Source organism: Nicotiana attenuata, unplaced genomic scaffold, assembly GCF_001879085.1.
Source record: "Nicotiana attenuata strain UT unplaced genomic scaffold, NIATTr2, whole genome shotgun sequence".
NCBI lineage: Eukaryota > Viridiplantae > Streptophyta > Magnoliopsida > Solanales > Solanaceae > Nicotiana > Nicotiana attenuata.
Genome location: NW_017675290.1, coordinates 8,285 through 31,126, shown reverse-complemented (window position 1 = coordinate 31,126; position 22,842 = coordinate 8,285). Strand labels below are relative to the sequence as shown.

General features: G+C 38.7%; 2 protein-coding genes across 2 annotated transcripts; both read left to right on the top strand.

Annotated features, from left to right (window-relative positions):
• The first annotated feature begins 217 nt into the window (after positions 1-217).
• LOC109219912 lies at positions 218-1,884 on the top strand. The gene is made up of 4 exons (XM_019384383.1): positions 218-343; positions 563-934; positions 1,109-1,413; positions 1,809-1,884. Exons 1-4 carry the CDS (start codon positions 218-220, stop codon positions 1,882-1,884), a joined length of 879 nt encoding a protein of 292 aa, XP_019239928.1.
• A 5,846-nt stretch (positions 1,885-7,730) lies between these two features.
• Positions 7,731-13,516, top strand: LOC109219914 (2-Cys peroxiredoxin BAS1, chloroplastic). Its single transcript, XM_019384385.1, has 7 exons — positions 7,731-8,123; positions 8,915-8,989; positions 9,779-9,860; positions 9,979-10,058; positions 11,271-11,396; positions 13,028-13,141; positions 13,238-13,516. The coding sequence occupies exons 1-7, from the start codon at positions 7,902-7,904 to the stop codon at positions 13,352-13,354; spliced, it is 816 nt and encodes a 271-aa protein (XP_019239930.1). The 5' UTR covers positions 7,731-7,901; the 3' UTR covers positions 13,355-13,516.
• Positions 13,517-22,842: the final 9,326 nt, after the last annotated feature.

Here is a 22,842-nt window from a genome sequence, read left to right as displayed (position 1 = left end):
GAGACATGAAGATGGGTTTGCTAAACTCGAGGGTATGATGCAACAAGTGATTGGGTCTACTGGAAAACTAGCTGACAGAGTAGACTCACATGAGTCAGCGATTAAGAATATTGAGATCCAGTTAGGACATATTTCCATGGCCCTAAGTAATCGTCCTCATGGGACGTTACCTGCAGACACCTAAATCAATCCGAAAGAGCAGGGCCCGAAGCAGCTGATGGAAGTGAGTCTCCGAAATGGTAGGGACTTAGATCCGGAGCAAGAAATTGCTCGCGAAAGCAGGCCGACTGAGACACTGGTGCCAGTACCCATTGACATAGATGATTCAGCAGGTTTAACTGAGGTAACGGTACAGAATGCGCAAGAGAACACCAACAAAGAATAAGAGGTTGTGAAAGAGATGGAGGCTGCACCGGAACCGACAGTAGAAGTAGTGCCTGAGCAATAGAAAAACCAAATTACAGGGAAGAAGCGACCTCCAGCACCATTCCCACGGAGATTGGCCAAGTATCAAAAAGATGAGCAGTACAAGAAATTTTTGGAGATGTTGAAGCAAATTCAGGTAAACATTCCATTGATAGATGCTTTAAAGGAAATGCCTGGGTATGCAAAGATGATGAAGGACTTGATGTCCCGCAAACTCGACTTCCAGGACTTGGCCACGGTTACACTGACTCAGACCTGCAGTGCTGTTGTGACGGGACCCATAGCTGAGAAGCTGTCTGACCCAGGAAGTTTCACAATCCCTTGCACAATAGGCAACTTTGCGTTTGCTAAGGCAATGTGTTATTTGGGAGCTAGCATAAATCTTATGCCCCTAGTTATCTACAAAAGGCTAGACATTGGAAGAGCTAGACCCACGTCTATGCTACTACAGCTGGCTAACCGAACTGTGAAGAGGCCCTCGGGGATTCTAGATGATGTATTAGTGCAGGTTGGGAAGTTTGTGTTCCCAACAGATTTTGTCATCCTTGACTGTCGGGTTGACGAGGAAATTCCCATAATTTTGGGAAGACCATTCTTGGCCATTGGGAGAGCTTTAATTGATTGTGAAACTCGAGAGCTCAAAATGAGATTAAACGATGAAGAGATAACATTCAACGTGCAGAAATCTATGCGCAGTCCCAGTGAATTTGCCAATTGCTCTCTAATAGATGCGGTGGATGTAGTGTTGGAGGAGGACGATGCAACATTGAACATTAAAGACCCTCTAGCAGCTTGTCTCATGAACTTAGACGAAGCTAATGGTGAAGACTTGGCAGAGTGGGTACTTGCTCTTGAAGGCCAAGATTTTTGGAAAAGGGAGATTGAATTTGAGCGTTTGCACTTGGAGGAAAGAAAAACTCCTCCAGTTAAGCCGTCAATAGAAGAGCCACCAAAGTTGGAACTAAAGCTACTGCCATCTCATCTCAGGTATGCATTCTTAGGACCTAACTTAACTCTACCTATTATTATCTCATCCAGTTTGTTAGATGTGCAGGCAGAACAGCTTTTGCAGGTACTAACTGAGTGCAAGACTGCAATTGGGTGGACCATTGCAGACATTAAGGGGATCAGCCCGGCCTTCTTTATGCATAAGATTCTGCTGGAAGATGGGCACAAACCTTCCAGAGAACATCAAAGAAGGCTGAACCCTAACATGAAAGAAGTGGTGAAAAAGAAAGTGATTAAATGGATAGATGCGGGAATCATATTCCCCATCTCTGACAGCAACTGGGTTAGCCCAGTGCAGTGTGTACCTAAAAAAGGAAGTATGACGGTAGTGAAAAATGAGAAGAATAAGCTGATCTCTACACGAACAATCACAGGTTGGCGAATCTGTATGGACTAGAGGAAGTTGAACTTGGCCACCAGGAAGGATCACTTCCCACTGCCATTCATTGATCAGATGCTAGATAGATTGGCAGGGAGGTCTCACTTTTGCTTCCTGGATGGGTACTCGGGGGTATAATCTGATTTCCATTGCCCCAAAGGATAGAGAGAAAACGTCGTTCACCTGCCCTTATGGAATCTATGCTTTTCGGCGAATGTCGTTTGGCCTATGCAATGCACCCGCCACATTCCAAAGGTGCATGATGTCCTTCTTCACAGATATGGTAGAGGAGATAATGGAGGTTTTCATGGATGACTTCTCACTGGTGGGGAATTCATTCGATGATGGCCTTGTGAACTTGAGGCGAGTTTTGAAAAGGTGTATCGAGACTAATCTGGTACTCAACTGGGAAAAGTGCTATTTCATGGTACAGGAAGGTATAGTCTTGGGGCACCTAGTGTCAAGTAAAGGTATTGAGGTGGATCGTACAAAAGTTGATGTGATATAAAAACTTCCACCACCCACCTCCGTCAAAGCAATCAGAAGTTTTCTTGGGCACGCCGGTTTCTATAGGAGATTTATAAAAGATTTTTCATAAATTGCTAACCCCTTGTGTAAATTGCTTGAAAAATATCACCCTTTTGTGTTTTTTGATGACTGCAGGGTACCTTTTGAGGAATTAAAGAAGAGACCGGTAACAATACCTATCATAGTTGCCCCCAACTGGGAGCAACCGTTTGAGCTGATGTGTGATGCTAGTGACTATGCTGTGGGAGCAGTGCTTGGGCAGTGAAAAGATAAAATCATGCATCCAATATACTACGCAAGTAAGACGTTGAGTGGAGCCTAGCTAAATTACACCATGACCGAAAAGGAGATGCTGACAGTGGTGTTCGCATTTGACAAGTTCAAGTCTTACCTGATAGGCTCAAAGGTAATTGTTTATACTGACCATGCTGCTCTCGGACCGCTCCACCTGCCACTTTAGTTTAAGTTATTTTTTTTTATTTTCTTTTTATTTGTTTTGTTCTTTTAACTATAACATTCTAACTTACCCCCCCCCCCCAATCTGATATCCCCTCCCTCTCTCTCTTAATCTATTCACGCCTAAACACTTAAACCCTCCCGTACAAATCAAAAATTCACAACCCTTCCCCTTCTCCCCAAAGTACCCCAACCCTCATACCCCCCCCCCCTTCACCATCAAATCACACCCAATCCACTCTCCTCTCTTCTAACAGTCCCCTCACCTACCCTAACTACATCTCTACCAGGTAAGATCAATTGTTTCAATTATTTTTGGGATATTTGAGTTCTTGGTTATGTAGTAGTTTTTCTTTCTTTTCTTTAGTAGATTTCTTTTGTAGTGTGCTCTTGTATGCTAGTGGGTTTGTTGAGGTTGTTTTAGATGTATCTCTTGACATGTGTGGGTGACATTGGGGCAATTGTGGTTGAGTTTGGCTTATAACTTTGTTAATTGGGGACTCCGGTGAATGGTGCATATAAAGTGTTTGTTAAAATGCCTCAGTGAGTTGTTAAAGTTAATTGTGACCAATTGTGCGGATGAAGTCTGAGTAACCGCCTTTGGTTCACATCTTTTGTGTTTCGCTGATGATGTTCTTTATTTCAGGTAGCATGGAGCCTTCCAAGAAACGCTGGACCACCGGTACTTCATCCAGCGACCAAGCTGGATCCTCCAAAGCACGCGCCTCAACTCCTGCTCATCCTTATGATAGTTACAAGTTCGTCTCCGCCGCAGCTCAGGACCGTTTTGGTGACAAGGCATCCAAGAAGCCCATATCGGAGAGGGGCATGGATATAGGGTCTCTCCAGTATGGCTGTCCCAACTTGTATAATGAGTTGGTACGGCGCGGGATGGAGATTTTTTTTGAAGAATCGAATGACGCAAATTTGATTGTTGTGCACGAATTTTACGCCAACGTTAAAGAACATGTGAACGGTGTGTGCACAGTACGCAAGAAGAATTTGGACGTCTCTACTGAGGCCATTCGAAGAGCATACCGGCTACTCGCACCTGTGGCGGAGGCGGAGGACTACTATGAAGCCTATGGTAGACAATACACCCAGTGGGAGTTATTCTTTGAAACAATATGTGTGCCTGGCAAGGAAATTGTGTGGATGAAACATGGGCGTAAGTTCCATTCGGCGGCACTAACCTTTGAAGGGAAGTGTTGGATGTATGTCATTGATAACCGTCTGCTCCCGTCCTCCAACACCACGGAAGTGAATGCTCCTCGAGTTGCATTGATTTGGTGTTTCATGAATGGCCACAATTTTGACGTGGCCAAGCTTATTCACAAGGAGATGTTTACTCGTTGTTCGGTGAAGAGGTATGGTTTCTTCTTCCCTTCCTTAGTCACTAGGATATGCCGGGCAGCTCGGGTGCCGGAAAACTTGAGCGTGGATGGAAAAGTACCAAAAAAGGCAAAGTTTCGAGTGGATAAGGTGATTATTGGGAAGGAGCCTGTGGCACCTGGTGGTGATAATAGTGATGATTCGGATGCACCTGAGGAGGGAGAGGATGAGCAGGAGGAGGTGGGAGCTAAGTCGCCCACCCATGAGCATGCTGTGGAAGCCGCGGGACCATCTAGGGTTGTTCGGGTTACTCGGTTAGCAGCCTTAGAGCAGGAGATGGCAGGGCTACGTACTACGGTCACAGACTTGGGGACTAGAGTTGATGCCTTGGCCACCCAAAATGCTAAATCAGAAAAGAAAATCATGGGCTGGCTGCGTGCGTTGGGGAGGGCGCGTCACCTTGACCCTGGCATTGTCTCCGGTCAGGACTGATCTGTCAGGGAAGTTCCTTTACCTCGCATTTATTTATTTTGTATGACATGGGGACATGCTATCTTTTTAAGTGTGGGGTGGGGGATACTTCGTTTGTATGTTGTATATATGTAGGAACATAGCTTGATTTTGGTCTTTAATTAGTTGTCTAAATGTGTGATTCGACTTGTCCCGACGATGGATATCACTCGACGGGTTTCTTGAGGGTCTAAGTCGATATAAAACAAAAAAAAAGATTTTATTTTGTAGGTAGTGTATCAATTCCCCCTTGGTTTTTCTTTGGACAGCGGTTCTTTTCCAAGGGTTTTGTTTGAACCGGTGTAGTTAGTTTTTTTTAGGTACTTATGGGCTATGAGTTGAGATGGAAAGAGGATCTCTTAACGTTGTTACGCCTTGAATACAGTAGACACTTTAGTGTGACGCTTAGTCTTAGTTGTTGATTCTTGTGAGATTGCCTTAAATTGTATGTTCTTAACTTGACTTAAGTACTCAGACGAGAGTGTTTTGATAAGCCAATCTAGAGTGAGTCATGTGACATGTGTGTGTGAGAATTGTTGTATTCTATGCACTGCATTTGATGCCTAGAACTTGCCCTGTGTGTTTGCAAAGCGAAATAGTAGTTTTATTCAGTTTTGGAAGTGATATAGGCGTTTCTTTGTTGAACTAGATCTGTATATTTTACCCGCCTAATTGTTATGTACCGTAGTTAACCCTTTGAGCCTGTAATCCTATTTCCTTGGCAACCACATTACAAGCCTTACCCAATTGTTTGAATGAACCATCTGTTTGAACCTTTTCACCTCTCATAAGCACTTGAATTATGATGAACTGATAAAAGTTAAAGTGTGGGGTGGTTGGTTTGGCTTTTGAGTGGAACTAACGAAATCAGGAGAAAGGTGCATGGTTTTGAATAAGTAAGAGCCACTTAAAAAAAGAAAAAAAAAGAGAATAAAATAGTTATATTATTGTGAAAAATAGTCTTTGATAAGTAGTGGCTCTTGATTAAGTGTACCTAAAGAAGCATGGAGTTAATATATATTGATATAAAAGGTGTAGTCTTGGTTTGACATAAGTGTGGGGTTCTGAATGTTAAAGTATATGTATTAAAGTGCTTAGGGAGGTAGTCACTCTTATATCCAAATGTATCCTACCCGTCCCTTAGCCTACATTACAACCAAATAAAGTCCTATTTGATCCTAGACTGAATAAGCTCGATTAGTAGAGTAATACACTACGGGCAAGCCTATGGTGCATTTTTTGTGGCATATGAATGTTCTTTCTGAGAGTGAGTGAATTTTGTCTATTTGAGCTCCTAGTTGTTCTGGATGTTTACTGGTTGTGGAACTACTCTCATTTGCAATGTGAGGGCACTTGATTCATGAAGGAAAGGTACATCTTGACCTTTGTGTAGAGTAAGTGAGTAAGTTATGAATATTGCACGACATGTGAGAGTCAACTCTTGAGGCAAAGATGTTACACTACTGGACACAATCCTTGTGATATGTTCTTGGTGTGATGAGTTAGAGAAGTTTCTTAGCGAAGGAACCTCTCTAGAGTATGGTTGATTGCTCGGGACGAGCAATAGTTTAAGTGTGGGGTGTTGATAATAGGCTATATTCATGTAGTTTAGCGACTATTTACGCCCCAACTTAGCTATACTTTATTGCTATATGAAGGTTAAATAACAACAAATGGCTCTAACTATGAATTTTGTGCTTTGCAGGAGCAAGTCTTGATTATGAGGACATTGAACAATGTTTGGAGCTGATTTGGAGCAAGGAAAGCCAATCGGAGGTGAATGCGCATGAAAGAAGAAGGAAAAAAATAGAAGACAACTGAAATCCATGAGCGCGGGCCAAGCGCGACGGCGCTCAGGCCGCGCTCGTCAGGCAGAAAAGAATGCAATATGCGCGGCCCAAGCGCGGCCGCGCTCGTCACTTCGAGGAACGTTATTCTTAGGGGTAAATTCGTACGTTCGGGGGCAACTCTCCTTAACATATAAGAAGCCCAGGTCGCCAAAAAAGAATGTATCAAGGTTTTTGAAGGATTATTGAAGGCAAGAAAAGGCAAGAGGCAAGGCGGACGATTCAGCATAGAGTTTTACCTTTCTTCCTCTTGTTTTGATCATTAATGATGAATTCTATTGTGATGATTGTGAAAACGATTATGCGGCTAAATATTTAATCTAGGGTTTTGATGGAACCTCTTGGAGGATGAATTTCTGATATGTTAATATAGATTTGCCTTAATAATTTCTGTGTTTGTTCAACTATATTGTGATTGCTGTTGATTGAAGGGCCCTCAATCGGCTGTGCCTATTTAATATGCATTACTCGGAAGAGAGTGTCTATTTAGGTAGTTGTTGAACAACACCACTCCTAACGTATATGAGGGATCAATACGAAGGGTTTAAAGGCGGGATTAGGGATAATGAAACCTTGGGCGCGATCTAAGTGAGCTGTAACTGAGGCCAACTAGCGTAATTCGGGAGAATATGTCTAGTATATTGTTGTAATTACCCGGGAGAGAGTTACGATAGTTAGAGTGCTCATGATCGATAGAGAAGACTTAGGCAAATTTATAGCAAACATAGCAGAAAGGATTCCGACAAGAGGGAAAATCATAACCTTAGACCATTCTCATTCTTGCTTACAATCAGTTTATAGCTAGTTCTTAATTTACTGCATTTTTATTACATAATATTTAGTTAATAAACACCCAAATTGTTACTCAAATATCTCTGAAGATTGAATACGTGAGTTTTTGTGAGTCCAATAGCTGTGATTGATAGGTTAATTCCCTGTGGGATTCGACTTCGGACTTTTTAACCGGAATATATTTGCAGCGACCTCTTTGTCCTTTTTATAAGGCATAGTTGGGCATGATCATGTACTAAATTTGATTCAATTTGCAAATAGCCCTTCCCCTTTTTTTCATCCATTGAAAAGTAATTGACACATTTGGAGGACATTTTATGGAACATTTGAGTCATATCTTCCTACTGTTTATCCTATTTCCTTATCTAATGGAGCAAATAGCTCCTGATTCCCACATACACAATTCCCTTCCACCAAAGGCCAAAATCCTTGTACAAACCTCTATGAATCTACTTATCCACCAAACCCAACACCAAACTACATTCTCCACCCTAAACTTTCATATTGAATAGATAGGGAGAGCAAAAAGCTTCTAGAACTTTCTGCAGCTCCCCCAATCTTTATCACAAATACCCCGGGGCTCTTTCTCTTACTGTCCATTCAATACCATTTTCTCCTATCCAATGGCTTGCTCTGCTTCTTCAACAGCACTTGTTTCTTCCAACCCAAAAGCAGCTTCCATTTCTCCCAAATCCTCCTACAATTCCCCCATTTCTCAATGCCTCTCTCTTCCTTCCTCTTTCAACGGGCTCCGTAATTGCAAGCCTTTTGTTTCTCGTGTACCCCGTTCCCTCTCTTCTCGTGTCGCTCAATCCCAACGCCGCCGTTTCACTGTCCGTGCATCTGTAAGTTTCTCTTTCACACCTTTCTTGTCTTGCATTACAACACTGACTCTTAGCTTTTAACTGTTACTATTTATATTAGTTATTCTGAATTTGTTTTTCCGGGAGAAAGGCTTTACTTTAATTCACTTCATCTGTGTCCTCCGCTTGAGTTTGGAAGCTGTTCCTTTGAACTTTAAATCCTACTAATTTTTCACATTTCACGTTAAATCTAGCAAAATATTTGACTAAGGCCAAAACTGCTTAAGGTATATATAGGGGATCACTTTGAACCAATACCCAAACATACGGGACCATTTTTATCATACAAGGCAATGTTAATTGTATGTATGGACTGTGTTTTAGTGAGAAGAGAATTCAAATTTATATGTTCACTTGTACCTAACTTTGTAATGGTAGAGTGGTAAGCTGGAGTTGATATTTAGGATTAACTCATTACAGTATGTTGTCTGCTCCATACTTTGCCTAAAGGATTTGATGGATTGGATGACACTGATTTTAATTAAAACTTATGGCTACCTCTTGCAACCGGATATAAAGGAAAACTAATATTGGGCATGACTATCTAGAAGATATTAGAAAAGTTAAATTAGATGACCAAGTGAAATAAAAGAAAGTTTCTGTTCAAGATTCTCGATTTCCCAAGCGTCTCAAAACTTGCTTCTTTTACTCTATGTAGATAAGAGCTTGCACCATCAAAGAATGTTGATATAACCTCTCTGCTGTGTTTGTGCTTGTGTATGGATCAAGATTCATCTATCTAATGTCCTTTCATGTATCTTTTTCATATATAGAGTGAACTTCCACTTGTTGGAAATCAAGCGCCAGACTTTGAGGCTGAAGCTGTTTTTGATCAAGAATTCATCAAGGTATTATATTGGTGTTTTTATTACTTACCTATAATTGGAGAAAAATGCTTAATTCCTATTCAGAAAAGTGTGCTTAACTTTAGATTTCAAAACATGAATGGTCTTTTCCTATAAAGATTTAATGTATGGCTCTTGTCCATATACACTAAAATCATATATTTTGATATCATCACTATATTTTTCAATAATTAACAACTTGTTTTGTAAAGTTTTGTTTCTTCTAAATTTTCTTCAATTCTCACTAAAATCAGAAGAACCTTAGATTTTTGATTTAAAGGTGAAAGGTCATGCATGAAATATGAATTTGTTTAAATATAAAGTAGTATTGTCTCTCTGCCTACTATTTTATTGCGGCTTACTGCTTGCTATTTTATAGAGTTTTATTGGAAGAATGTAAAATAAGGAATTTAAAAGTAATATCTAAAACCACATAGGTGGTAAGTGGGGTGGTAAGTGTTGCAAGCCTAAATATCTGGTGAGGTTCCTGTAATTAGACCAAAATAATAAACATTAGTCAATCAGTCAATTCTGAATTAATTGATGTAGCAAAAGGCATACCTTGAGGAGTCTATATTTTTTGCAAACCCATTTGATTGCAGTTAGTGACAGAATGAGAACATAGAAAGAAAAGAGTTTAGTACTACCTTAACATGCAACGTCTGCTATAGTCCTAGGATTTCACTTCATTTCCTGCCCCCTTTAGGAACTGTAAGACGTGGCTTTACACATTTAATTGGATTCTATGGATTGTATTTGCTGCTTACAACTACAATTATCCTTTGCCTGCAGGTTAAACTATCTGAGTACATTGGGAAGAAATACGTGATTCTCTTTTTCTACCCACTAGACTTTACATTTGTTTGTCCAACAGGTTAGTTTGGCACCTGAAATCTCTCTGCTGCCAGTTTCACTTTCTTCTAATATATTTCCACTGATTGTTGTGGTTGCTGACTGTTGTTTTTATGTAATATCTTTTCCTGCATCTGTAGAAATCACTGCTTTCAGTGACCGTTATGAAGAATTTGAAAAGTTGAACACAGAAATATTGGGTGTTTCCGTAGACAGTGTGGTAGGTGTTTCTTTCCTTCAAATTTTTACTGTGAAGTTATAAATTCATAACTTGTAGTTTTCTGCCCTGCGTTTTCAGTTTCTGCATTTATTTTCTTATTTCTGTTTAATGTGATAATGTGATTGCTATTTCTTCAAAGTGCCTTTAAAAGAGTTATGTCTACCTAAATGGTTCGTCGTGCTGCATTGTGCTGCTGCACTAGTATGTCTCTTTCAGTTGTTTCCATCTCTGTATATCTTTGTGATGGTATGACTCCAAGTATGTGTGGAAGTTCCAAATAAACTTCAACTTACAGCTTGTTTGGATTGTTGCTACATGTCGTTTCATAACGTATTGTATTTTATTGTTTGATGAATACAACGTCTGGATAAATTGTATCGTTTGCCGTCACTTCATGATTTCACGCACCAACAATACGAAGAATAAACTTGCAGTATTACTAAGAAAACAATAGGATAAGGATTAGAATTATTATATAGAAAAGTAGGATAAAAGATAAAATATTATTATTTAATAATAAGGAGGGGCAAGATGAGAGAAAAAAACAAGGAAACGACGGCACCACACCATATCCGTCGTTCCATAAAGTGGCACTTTTCGTCGTTACATAACGATGGATTTAACGATACGGTACAATAAAATTTAAGTAACGATCAAAACAAACGTTGTACTTAAAGTAACAATTCGATACAATACAATAGGTAACAACCATCCAAACAAGCTGTTTAGAGAATATAGAGTGCATGTGTGAATCTTGTTTTTTGAGGGGGTTATATATCCTCGTTTTTCTTTTCGTTTGAGTAAGGTATATATCCTATTTCTTCTTTCTTATTCCTTTATTGATTAACTTAATTTTTTTTTAAAACTTTTGAATCATTAACTAGTTATTTAGACCTTTTACCTAATTTAGTTAGTATTCTGTTATTAACTAAAAACTAGGTTTGGTTTGTATAGGTTATTATATTATTTATGAGTAGAAGTGCAAGTCTATAGCTTAAGTATAGAATACATATTATATGTCTCTCATATTTATTGAGTGTGTACCCATCTTTGTTTGACGAGCATTTGACTTCATAGAAAAGGTTAATTGTGGTGCCTCAATATTGACTTGTTTGCAAATATTCAATTTTAATCTTCAATGATTTTTGTCATCTGTCTCTTGAGCATAATTTTTTGTCTTTTTTTATTGAATTCATGTTGTTGCTCTTGCAGTTCTCCCACCTTGCCTGGGTCCAAACTGAAAGAAAGTCTGGTGGGCTAGGTGATTTGAACTATCCATTAATTTCTGACGTGACCAAGTCAATTTCGAAATCATACAATGTATTGATCCCCGATCAGGTATGTCATTCTGTTTGCGACTTTTTAGCTTTGAGAATTATTTGTTGATATTGGTTGGCATATCCCTGTCCTGAGTCATTTACAGTTTGTAAAGTGTAAACTACTACTGCTACATAAGGTACTAATGAAATATTCATTTTTGGAGAAAATGCTGTGCCTTGATGCAAGGATGAAAAGCTGTATTTATGCACAAATGCAATCAATCTTGAAATAAAGTTAGCTTCTAGTACACATGCACAAGAGTATGGTATTAATATGTGGACAATAAATTCCATCAATAGTATCCCTTATAAGAAAATTGCATCAATAGTATTCACACATAATATGCCGTTTTCTTTTTAAAATGAAGAACATAGAATATGCCTTTTTATTGACTTCACTTCTTAACTACATCCCCTTCTGCTGTTATACCTTATTCACCTTCACCTCAGCCTTATAACTTATTTTGGTTTCAAGAGGAATCTGCAATTTTGGTCTTGCTGTGGTTATGGATCAGGGTGTGCATAATTTGGTTTATACCGAATTACCGAACGGAATGGAATTTGGTATTCGGTATTGGTATTTGGTTTAAATTTTTAGAAAATCTGGTATGTGGTATGGTATTCGGTGTCTAGAAATAAACTATTGAAATACCGATACCATACTGAATTACATACTAACTTAATGCACATATTATAGATTATTACATAAATATAAAAGCCATAAAATTTTACTTCCTTATCCGTGGTGCCACTCTCATGTAATTGCTTGAGCGACAATTCATATCATTACCGCAGGTTCAACTATAATTTTGGTTTGGTTTCGTTTCTAGATTTATATTTATTTCAGAACTGATGGTAGTCCAGTTCAAAAGTTCATACATGATCATGCAAGCCTTTCTTCTAACTCACTCTCTAGAAAATTGAAAGCTCCAAAAGGCACTTTCTATGTTTTAGCGTATATCCTTTTTTGTTTAAAGACTGGTCCTGAGCCGAGGGTCTTTCGGAAACAGCCTCTCTGCCTTCTTAAAGGTAGGGGTAAGGTCTGCGTACACAGTACACACTTCCATGTTTAGACTCCGCTTGTGGAATTATACTTGTTTTTTTTTTTTTTTTTTGTTGTTGTTGTACTTCTTAAAGACGGAAAAGAAAGTTATGATTATTTTATCCAAACCGAAATTGCCGAACCGAATTAACCAAAACCAAAAGAAAAATCAAACCGTATTGAATTAATAAGGTAAGGTATTGGTATAGCATTTTGAGAAACCAAAAATACCTAACGGAAATGTCTAAAAACTGTGCCAAACTGACCGACGAACATTCACTAGTTGTGGACATATCATGGAAATTAGAGCAACTTCTATCTATCAAAAATATGTTTTGTCTCCAGTATTGAAGAGGCTACTTCTGCTTTTGTCAAAGACATGTTTAAAGTTGTATTTTTCAAGATGAAAACTAGTGATATCTTACAGTAGAATTGTTTCTGATCCTCTATGTATGTCTCTGGTAATTGGTTCCATCTCTCAAAAAAACCAAAAAATGGTGAAAATAATGCTTCTCATTTGAAATTGTGTTTTCTCGTGGGCCGTGGCTTACACTTTGGTGCTAATGGAATCAGCTCCACGATTCACGATTTATCTGGTGTTGTTTCAGGGAATTGCATTGAGAGGACTTTTCATCATCGACAAGGAAGGAGTTATTCAGCATTCAACCATTAACAATCTTGGAATTGGTCGGAGTGTTGATGAAACATTGAGAACTCTTCAGGTATAAATCGGCCATTTTATTCAGGCTTTTGCCGGTACATATTCAACCTCGTATAGCTATAGGTTGTTCTTATAATGCTTTGGTTTCCCAAAACAGGCATTGCAATACGTTCAGGATAACCCGGATGAAGTGTGCCCAGCTGGATGGAAGCCTGGGGAGAAGTCCATGAAGCCTGACCCCAAGGGTAGCAAAGAATACTTTGCATCCATATGAGGTGATGACTGCATTTGCTTTACCTAATTTGTTGTTTAGGGAGGATGGAGGCAGTACTTTTCTGTTACATTTTTCTAATGTACCGGCTGAGTTTGGTCATTTTTGAGAATATATACTTGTACACTCTTATATTCTGCCTTTGAAAGCCATTACTTAAAACAACCTCAGTCCATCTGATCTACAATTGGATCATAATTCAATAAGTAAATATACCTATCTTTTTAGTGGTCAGGATTTGGTCTAGTGGTAAGAGTGCAACTTGGGATTTGTGTTTTAGGCGCACATAACTGGTTCTAGTCTTGCCACAGACAAAAACTTGGTATTTAAGCGGATAAGATATAGCGATGGGCTCACTATCTGCCGAGTTCTCAGCCATGAATTTCTCGGTTATCAAAACATAATATGTACGTACCAATTTTTGCATCACTTCACAAGTTATATGCACTATTCTTGTTTCTAGCTCCTCTCTTCTGGTGGGCCAATATTATTATGTTCAAATAGTGTGGGAACAAGCATATGCTTTTTCTGCAGCACTCACCAGTGTATTATAACCATTTTCAATATTTTCCAATTTACACAACCTGCTTATCAGAGTAGTTTACGTCACAAACATCATCCTCACTTCTCCGTACATTCATTTGACACACTACCATATTTGGCAATCTTATCCAAAAATGGGAGAGACGAGGGAATATATGCTAGTATATAACTTTTCTCTTTAATTTTGGGTTTGTTGACACGTTCCAGCACATAACAACCGACTGATATTGCTTATTGGCAAAATGCATACTTTACCCATCGACCTTGTCCTCAAATTCCTCTTACACACCTGTTAAATACGAGAATAATATTACACACCAAAAATTTATTTTGAAGGTGTGTCAATTATACACCACTTCGGTATTTGACCACATCTGCTAAAAAAGTGCTATTACACGCGCCAATCAGCATCTGACACGTGTCATAAATNTATAGAAAAGAAAAAATCTCGCCCCTTCATCTTCCCAACCCAGCATCTTCTTCACCACCACCACCATACCACCGCCAATCCTTCCACCACAAACACCTTCTTTCCTTACTATAGATTCAATTCTTTGTAGAGTTTTAACAAGTTTTAACAATATTTATCACAAATCTTTATACAAATTTCATATTCAAGCTCAAACCCAAAGCTTCAAACTTGTTAATGGTGTTTTTGAATTTTATCAAAATTAATCACCAAAGTTATAGTATATTCTTAATGAATTTTTACTCAACAATAATCACGAATTCAAAATCAACAAGATCCTATTAAATTTTCAAGCTTTTCCAGAAGGTCAATAATGGTTATTTTTACAAGACCCAATAGTTTCTCTTTTCTTCTTCTTTTTCTTTTTCTTCTTAGTCATGGGGTTGAAAAGGCGAAACATGAGTGGTAGACAAAACTAGGGTTTGGGGGGTTTGGGGTTGGGGAAGAAGACATGAGTTATATATTTTTTTTTCTTTAATTTAATAAGAAAATGTTAAAATAGGAAAAAAAAAAAACTTAAGTTCAGATGAATTTTTACTTTTCACGTGCCTCTTTTATGTGTAATACACGCGTGTGACACATTGCAAAAAAAGTGTGTAATTGACGCACTTTTAAAAGTTTTGATGTGTAATATTGTATACGTGTTTCACAAGTTTATAAGAGGAATTTGAGTAATAGGTCGATGTATAAAGTATGTATTTTACCTTACTTATTAGATGTAATTCTTTATATATCCCTAACACATAGCATCACCATATATATTCCTGGTCTACAAACCACTTAAGAATATTTTATGAGAAACAATGATCAGTAAGATCCTTCTATTGTTTAACCAGATTTCTATTTGAAGATTCCACTTGGCTGTAGACTCCTCCATCCACATGATTTGGAGCCATTATTGCATCGACGTGGTTTTCAACAAATTGCCTTATAACTAATCAAGATAATCATATAATTATTCTCTTGGTAGGTTTTATATATAACCGAAATCATTTAATGATTCAATCTGCTTTAAAATAAATAAGCAAAATTCATGAACGACAAATTGGGAGCAAACACCATTAATCTAAATGGAATGATTAGATTTACGTATCTTAAAGAAAGGACACACTGAGATTTGTTTTCAATATCTTACATACTGATGACTTGTGAACCTAGATTATAAGGATATGTCACGTGAAATTTTCCAGAATTTACGCCGAGCACAAATGTGAAGGGCATTAGATTATTAATTTATATGCACCGTATAAAAGATTTAAGTTAAATTCTTAAATTTATTAGAAGAAAACAGACTCTGTATAATTTGATCTCCTTTTACTCTCAAAGACTGTTAGGTAGACACAAAGTTAAAAAGGGTTCTAAGGGCTTTAGTAATTTTGTGGAACCAAAGAGCCTGTTGTACCTGATATTACATTCAGACCTTTCTGAATTTAAATTCATGAAACATGTGAATGACACATTGATTATTATCTAAATTATATCACATAAATTATTATCTTTATAAAAGAAAAATAACATTTGTAATGAATTATAAAAACAAATGTTCTCAGCAGTAAGAGAGGTGCATTTGGGATGGATAGATTTCAAGCGCTCTCTAGATCTGTCTATCTTTTCACTTTCATATTCTTGAACCATAGAAAGATTAAGAGAAAGAAAAATCGTCTACTCTTAAAAATCAGTTATTTTGCTGATTCAGATCATAAAGTCTGATTACAAGAAGTTGAGAAGAGTGTCACAAATTCAAGCTTGATTCTATAGATATGGATATTACAATAAATATGTGTTTACCTTCAAAATCGGATAACAATTAAATTTGTAAGTGGTATTAAGGATATGCGGATTAATTTGACACAAAGCGATAAATTAAGTTGCAATTGAAATAAACAATGATAAAGTAAATTCAAACCACACGAATTGAACAGTTACAGTCTTGGGAGGTTAGCCACCCTCGAACTTGATGCACTTCGATCGGTATCAAGACTGATGTTTTATACTTCAATGCCACACAAGACGGGGGGGGGGGGGGGTAGGTGATTTGTGTGGTGTCCAATTTTCGCGTGCACAGATTATAGAAGGACATGATTCTTCTATGTTCCTTAAAGTACTATTGCGGAAATAATAAATGCGGAAAGTAAAGAACACAAGTATTTTTACGTGGAAAACACCCGGCTCAAAAGGTAAAAAAAACAACTACCTACTACTCAGTAGGATTTTCCCCAACACTCACTAAATCACTGAGCCAAAACAGCATTTACAAAACTCTTTGTAACCCTAAGGATTACCTCTAATCCCGTTGTGGCAACCAGCCTCTAACTGTTGCGACAACATCAAGTTAACTCTAACTTGAATACTCAGAGTACCTAATACAATTGCTTCTAGATAAAACTGAAAGGTACAAATTGAAAACCACCTACTATAATGAGACTAGAATAAAAGACAGACACTTGGAACTGGTTCTTCTATCTGGTTCATGTAGCTTCAAGTTCGCACACTTGAATCACACAAGAATTGCTTGCAAAATGCCTTGCTATTTTGCTCTCAACTCACGTTTAACTTCAGCTTTTCTGAATCCCTGTAAAGTGAGAACATCCTGTAATTTGTAGAGTTAGTAGAATAGGAAATAACTAGAGTTTCAATGCTATACTCTTCCTTGGTGGAAGAGTTCTAGTTATCTTTAACTTCTAACTCATCCTGTATCTTAGATAAAGTTCTCTTCGAGTAAGGAGTCCTTCTCCTTATCATTTATGCAACCTTTTCGATAGGAGATATCTATAACCACTTAAGCTTATTTTCCTCATGTGCATCCCTTATGCTTGAATCTGCCGGTGTCTGTGTATACGGTGGATGGACCTGGTTCATGCTTGAGCTCCTTTGTCAATCATCAAAATAAACTTTACTTGGGCCAACAAATTCTCCCTTTTGATTATGAGAAACTCTTTGCTTTTCATAAGCATAATCCCTGTTTTATAGTCACTAATCATCAAGGACCAGGTTCATTAGGTTATAAACATCACAGTCCAAAGTAAAAGCACAACCTATCTTCCCCCTTTTGGCATCATCGAAAAGTTGCATAATTATGTTAGATAACCAGATTTTAATAGAGATTACTCATGGCCATTATGGCCACTTCAAATGCAATCATAGAAGCAAGTATCATTTATCAATGATATTAGCCATCAAAGAAGCATCAACAAGCAGTTAGTGCACAAAAACAGTTGATTATCATTGATACTTAGTCATCCACACAACATAAAGAGAAATAAAAACACTGGATCATGAACAAAAGAAAGAAAAAAAATCTCATCCGAGTCACTAATTGGTCTAACTAGGCTAGAAGGGCTTAAGGCTGGGAAGGACCAGGTTCTTGGTGGTTGGCTTGAAGCAGTTTCAACATATCCTGAAGAATGCCATCATTCTTCTCCTTCTCTTTTGCCAGCTCAGCTTTGAGAGCATATCTCTCAGTTTCCACTTCTGCCAATCTCTTCCTCAGCCTTTCAATTTCAACATCCTTAGCCCCACTCTCTTGCACCAAGGCTCGAACTTTGCTGTTCACAAGTACCTTTTTGGATGAACCAGGTTCTTTTGGAGTGGTGTGAACTTTATAGTCACGAGAAATTAGAGTGTTTGCCCCAAAATGATCCTTGCTTGTACCAACTTCCCATTTCTTGATGGGTACCTTGAAGTGTGCAAGTACAGCCGTGAGAATAAAACCATAGGGTATGACATGAGTTTTGGTGCCACTTAGAACCCTATCAAGGAACTGAATAATAAATCCAGGCTAATTGATTTACCTTCCACTATCCAAAAAATCCATAAAGACCAGGTCCATGAATGTGGCAATGTGCCTCCTTTTCTGCCTGGGCCGCACAACTTTGTTAACAAAATCGAACAATACTTTGTGGGGTGGCTTCATCTCACTTTTGTATATAGCCTTGAGCTCAAGCTCTTCTTCATTGTCACCAAAGGAATGACAAGGGCAGTAGGGAGATTCTCTAGACTTGGCCATTTGAGCTTCTTATAATCATTGTACCCTTCAGCAGGTACACCTAAGATCTCTCCCAATTCTTTATCATCAAAACTCACTGTCACTCCCTTTACCACACTGGTGACCTACCATTTTTGATCTCACAGTTTGCCATGAACTCCACAATCTCAGTTCTGGCTAGATTTCCATCCATCTGAAGGACCATGTTCTTCCAACCTTGCAATTGTAACTTCTCCAGCACCATTAACGTACCTTCCTCCTCCAAGTCCCTGAGGAGTCTACCTTTGAAGATGGTTCACTTCCCAAACTTAACCATCTTGTCCTTCTCAGCATCAGATTCTTCTTCTTCTTCTTCTTCTCCACTCTATTCTCCTTCCTCCACTATTTTCACTTTTCTTGATTTCAATGCAAACCTGGTTCTTTTAGACAAAATAGATGGCTCCACAGACTTTGTTTTTGAAACAGACTTCTTTGAGGATGTCTTGGTTTTCTTTGCCTTTGGAGTCATAACCTCCATTTCTTTTGTCTCCTCTTCATCCTTTTGGACCAGGTCCATCTCATCAATTTTAACAGCCTCAACAGGCTCAACCTCCTTCTTCTTTCCCTTAGCAGCAACTTTTCTCTTACTTTCTTCTAAGGCCTTTTCCAGTTCAGCCTCACTCTGCTTCTTCTGACTCCTAGTAGCTCTTCATCTTGTTGGAGGAGTCTCTACAGGGATAGAAGAGGCAGCCTTTCTCTTCTTGTTTGCCCTAGCAATGCCAGAGGTTTTAACTCTTGAACTTCCTTTCTTTTTAGGCTTGTAACTGTCAGTCACCTTTTTCAGTAGGTCTCCCTAATCAAACCAACCCCTCAGCGGTTTCTTCAGACCCACTTCCCCTTTTTTCTTTTACACTTTCTTCTTCTCCAGCAGATTCCTCACTCCAAACTGCCATTGCACCTGTTTCTTCAGTCAGACTAGCAAGAGTGGATGAACCTTCAACCACTCCTTTTCCCATACCCCTCACAACACCTTGAGCACCCTCACTCTCCTTTTCTTTTCTCTTTTTATCTTTACCACCTATTCTCCTAGACTCAGTAGTATCGACTTGTCACGACCCAAACCGATGGGCCGCGACGGATGCCCGGGTCCTACCTATCGAACACCCTTAAGCATACGTCTAAGATATAAACATGAATAGTGTACGTGAGGGAAACCTGTCCAAAAGACATATATAGATAAACATACGAAATACGGTGGGGCGAGCCGGCAAGGCTACTATAGATAACTATATATTCAAAACTAGAAGCCGACAAGGCCACATACTATCCAACTATATGTCACACCTCCTTTTCCATTACTACACCCCGTGAAGGGTATAATAAAAGGAGTTTTTCCACTTAAAGGACAATCGAAACGGGATTCGTTTATTAAGAAGTTCAGAGTCGCCACTTGGGAGATCTATGGTGTCCCAAGTCACCGGTTTGAATCCCGAATCGAGGAAAAGGTTTGACTCTGTATTAACAGTCGCGAACCAGAAATTCGAGTAAGGAATTCTGTTAACCCGGGAGAAGGGGTTAGGCACTCCCGAGTTCCGTGGTGCTAGCACGGTCGCTCAACTGTCATATTTGGCTTAATTATTTGATTTTAGTACATGTTATCCTATTGTAATTTTAGAATTGTTTAACCGCTTTTAATTAGTTTTTATGAAAGTGAACGTCGTTTAAGAGCGTGTTTTTGGATCACGTCACATGAAATGCACCCGGATCCTTGACACCTCTTATTCAACGTTTTGGAATTTGGATTTGGGTTGCATGAAATGCGCACCCGAGTTTAGGAAGGTAAAATTATTTAAAGAACGCGCCTAAAGCGACTAACGTGTTATTAGCTTTGTGGGAGGCCATGGAAATTCGCTAAATGGCACGCCCCGAATTCTAAGTATTTTTATATGATCCTTTAATGAGGGCCCCGCAATTTATATGTTTTGTGCGGTGAGGCTCTCATTTTTTATTTAAAAGGGCAAGTCCTAAAGTAACTATGATTTTCTATTTTTATTTTTGTCTCTAATAATAAAGAAAAAGTCCTAGCTAATTAATATTAAACTCTAATTTGGGCTTCAAGTTCAAGTACGAGTTCAAACAAAAGGGCAAGCCTTTTAGTTTGGACCCGCTACCTAACCCTAAGGCCCAAATTAAATCTTATGTCAAGCCATGAATTAAGCTCTTAAACCAATTCCAAAATAATGAATTTTAATAGAATCTGGATAAGAGTCCATCAGATCGTGGGCCTGCTCAGGGGCCCGAAATGGGACTGAACTGGACTCGAGGAGTCTGTATTCAGCTACGAAACGGATTGCAATTATCTGGGCTTTACGTTTGAGCCCAGTGTGACTAGGAGAACAGAGTCCAGTTATGACTTTTTCAAATCCCATGGTTCGAATTATCTCAGCAAGCAAATTCAATTCACTAGGCATGGTAAATTTCAGATTCGATTCCAGTTGGACACACAGCTTAACACTTGAACTTTTTAGTTTCTTTTCCTGACTTCAATACTATAGTCATAGGTGACTATTTTTAGAACTGAGACAGATCAATTTGCCAATTCAATACATGCAGCAATTTAATGGAGTAAGACTCGCTGAAACATGTAAAAACCATTAACAATCTGATTTTAAACTTATGAACATGCAGTCAAAGTCAAATTCAATTTTTAACCGGTAATTTGACAAATGTAAATCAATCCATACTACTGCGTGCATTTGTTAACTATTCACACCTATTTGAGTGTTCAATTATTAACTACACATGAGGACCTAGAATCAATTTCTACATTTATGCTGTTGTTAATATTAAACTAATCACCAAACAATTACACTAGGCTAATGAATATCAACAGTCCAATACAAATCAACAGTCCAAAACCGTTCAGTTTAGTTACAAATAGGTTTGTTGACCTTCATGAAATTACAGGAGATCTAACATGAAAATTGACAAAATAAAGCTATGCTGCCATTCAATTCATGTCCACAACTTGGAGATTTCAAGATGTGTACCTGGAAATGTGTTAAAAATGAGAATGAAGTATCAGCAACAGTAAATAACAGGCATCAGCAACCAGAATTCAAACAGCACAGGGCCAGATTCGAATCTAAACAGCCTCAACAACCCAGAAGTGAAGGAAGAAGAAGCAACACCAACGAAATGCTCAAAATAGACTCAATAGAACTCAGTAAACTTGAAATTAAACCCAGGACTNACTCTGGTCTTTCCATCCTTCTTTGGCACAGGCACAACATTGGCTAACCAGGTGGGATACCGCGAGACCCTGATGACCTTTGCCTCAAACTGTTTGGTGACCTCTTCTTTGATTTTCACACTAATGTCTGTTTTAAATTTCCTTAGCTTCTGCTTGACAGGAGGGCATGCGGGGTCAGTGGGCAATTTGCGAACCACCAAATCAGTGCTTAAACCTGGCATGTCGTCATACAACCATGTAAAAACATCCTTATACTCAAAAAGTGCTTTAATTATCTCTTTCCTGAGCTGAGGTTCCAAGTGGACACTTATTTTCGTTTCCCGCACATTCTCCTGATCCCCTAAATTGATTGCCTCTGTGTCATTCAGATTGGGTTTAAGTTTTTCTTCAAAATGGCTTAATTCTTTACCGATTTCCTCAAAAGCTTCCTCATCATCATATTCTATTGCGTCATTACACTCAATTTCTTGTATTATTATGTCTGAGTTAGATTGGCATTTAAAACTGGGCTGAAGACTCCTCATGCATGACACATCAGTGAAACCAGCATAAAAGGGGTTGTACAAGGAAGAAAAGAAAGACAAAAATGAAAACTATCAGGAATGAAAAAAGGGAAATTGCATTTCATTAATATTTAAGATAACAAGGTTTAACTCGTCCAAACGGACGGAACATATCATCCGAATTACAACCTTGGAAATAATCCAGATTAAACTGAAAGGAAATCAAAACTAACTACCAAGACTCCCTCCGAGTAGGAAGGGGAGTTGCTTCCCAATTGTTAAGCTTTGCCTGGGGCCCCACGAACTGAACATCTGCCTTACTTGGACCTTCTCCGGCCTCCAACACATTCACTTCATAAAACAGCTTTTCAAACCTCTCAATCAGCTCCTTGTCGGGATCAACCACACCATTGGGCATTGCTGTTGTCGCTTCTTAGTACCAGGCCTGACAAAGGAACGGGAAAGGCGTGGGATGGGTTTTGGAAGGGTCCATGCTTTCTTTTTCATCTTTGTAGCTCGCCTTATGTCAGCATCAGTGGGCTTGAAACCCAAACCAAAAGTATCCAGGTTTGCAGAAAGGGATACAGGTTGTACGATGCCTTGTAAAGAAGCACCTAAGCCTTTTCCAGGTACAAATCCGTTCTTCAGCATTTCCGACGCAACCATGACGGATGCAGCAGCTACCTTTGGCACAGGAATACACTTCCCTTCCGGGATCTTTTCAACCGATACCGTATCAAAGACTTGATAAACCCATGG

What these genes read in the sequence shown, in the direction of transcription:
- LOC109219914 (XM_019384385.1), top strand. Translation starts at nt 7,902, where the DNA reads ATGGCTTGCTCTGCTTCTTCAACAGCACTTGTTTCTTCCAACCCAAAA. An exon ending in TACATTTGTTTGTCCAACAG is followed by an intron (nt 9,861 to 9,978) that starts GTTAGTTTGGCA and finishes CTGCATCTGTAG; the next exon opens with AAATCACTGCTTTCAGTGAC. An exon ending in GTGTTTCCGTAGACAGTGTG is followed by an intron (nt 10,059 to 11,270) that starts GTAGGTGTTTCT and finishes TTGCTCTTGCAG; the next exon opens with TTCTCCCACCTTGCCTGGGT.
- LOC109219912 (XM_019384383.1), top strand. Translation starts at nt 218, where the DNA reads ATGGAAGTGAGTCTCCGAAATGGTAGGGACTTAGATCCGGAGCAAGAA. An exon ending in TAGATGATGTATTAGTGCAG is followed by an intron (nt 935 to 1,108) that starts GTTGGGAAGTTT and finishes TTCAACGTGCAG; the next exon opens with AAATCTATGCGCAGTCCCAG. An exon ending in CTACTGCCATCTCATCTCAG is followed by an intron (nt 1,414 to 1,808) that starts GTATGCATTCTT and finishes GAACAATCACAG; the next exon opens with GTTGGCGAATCTGTATGGAC.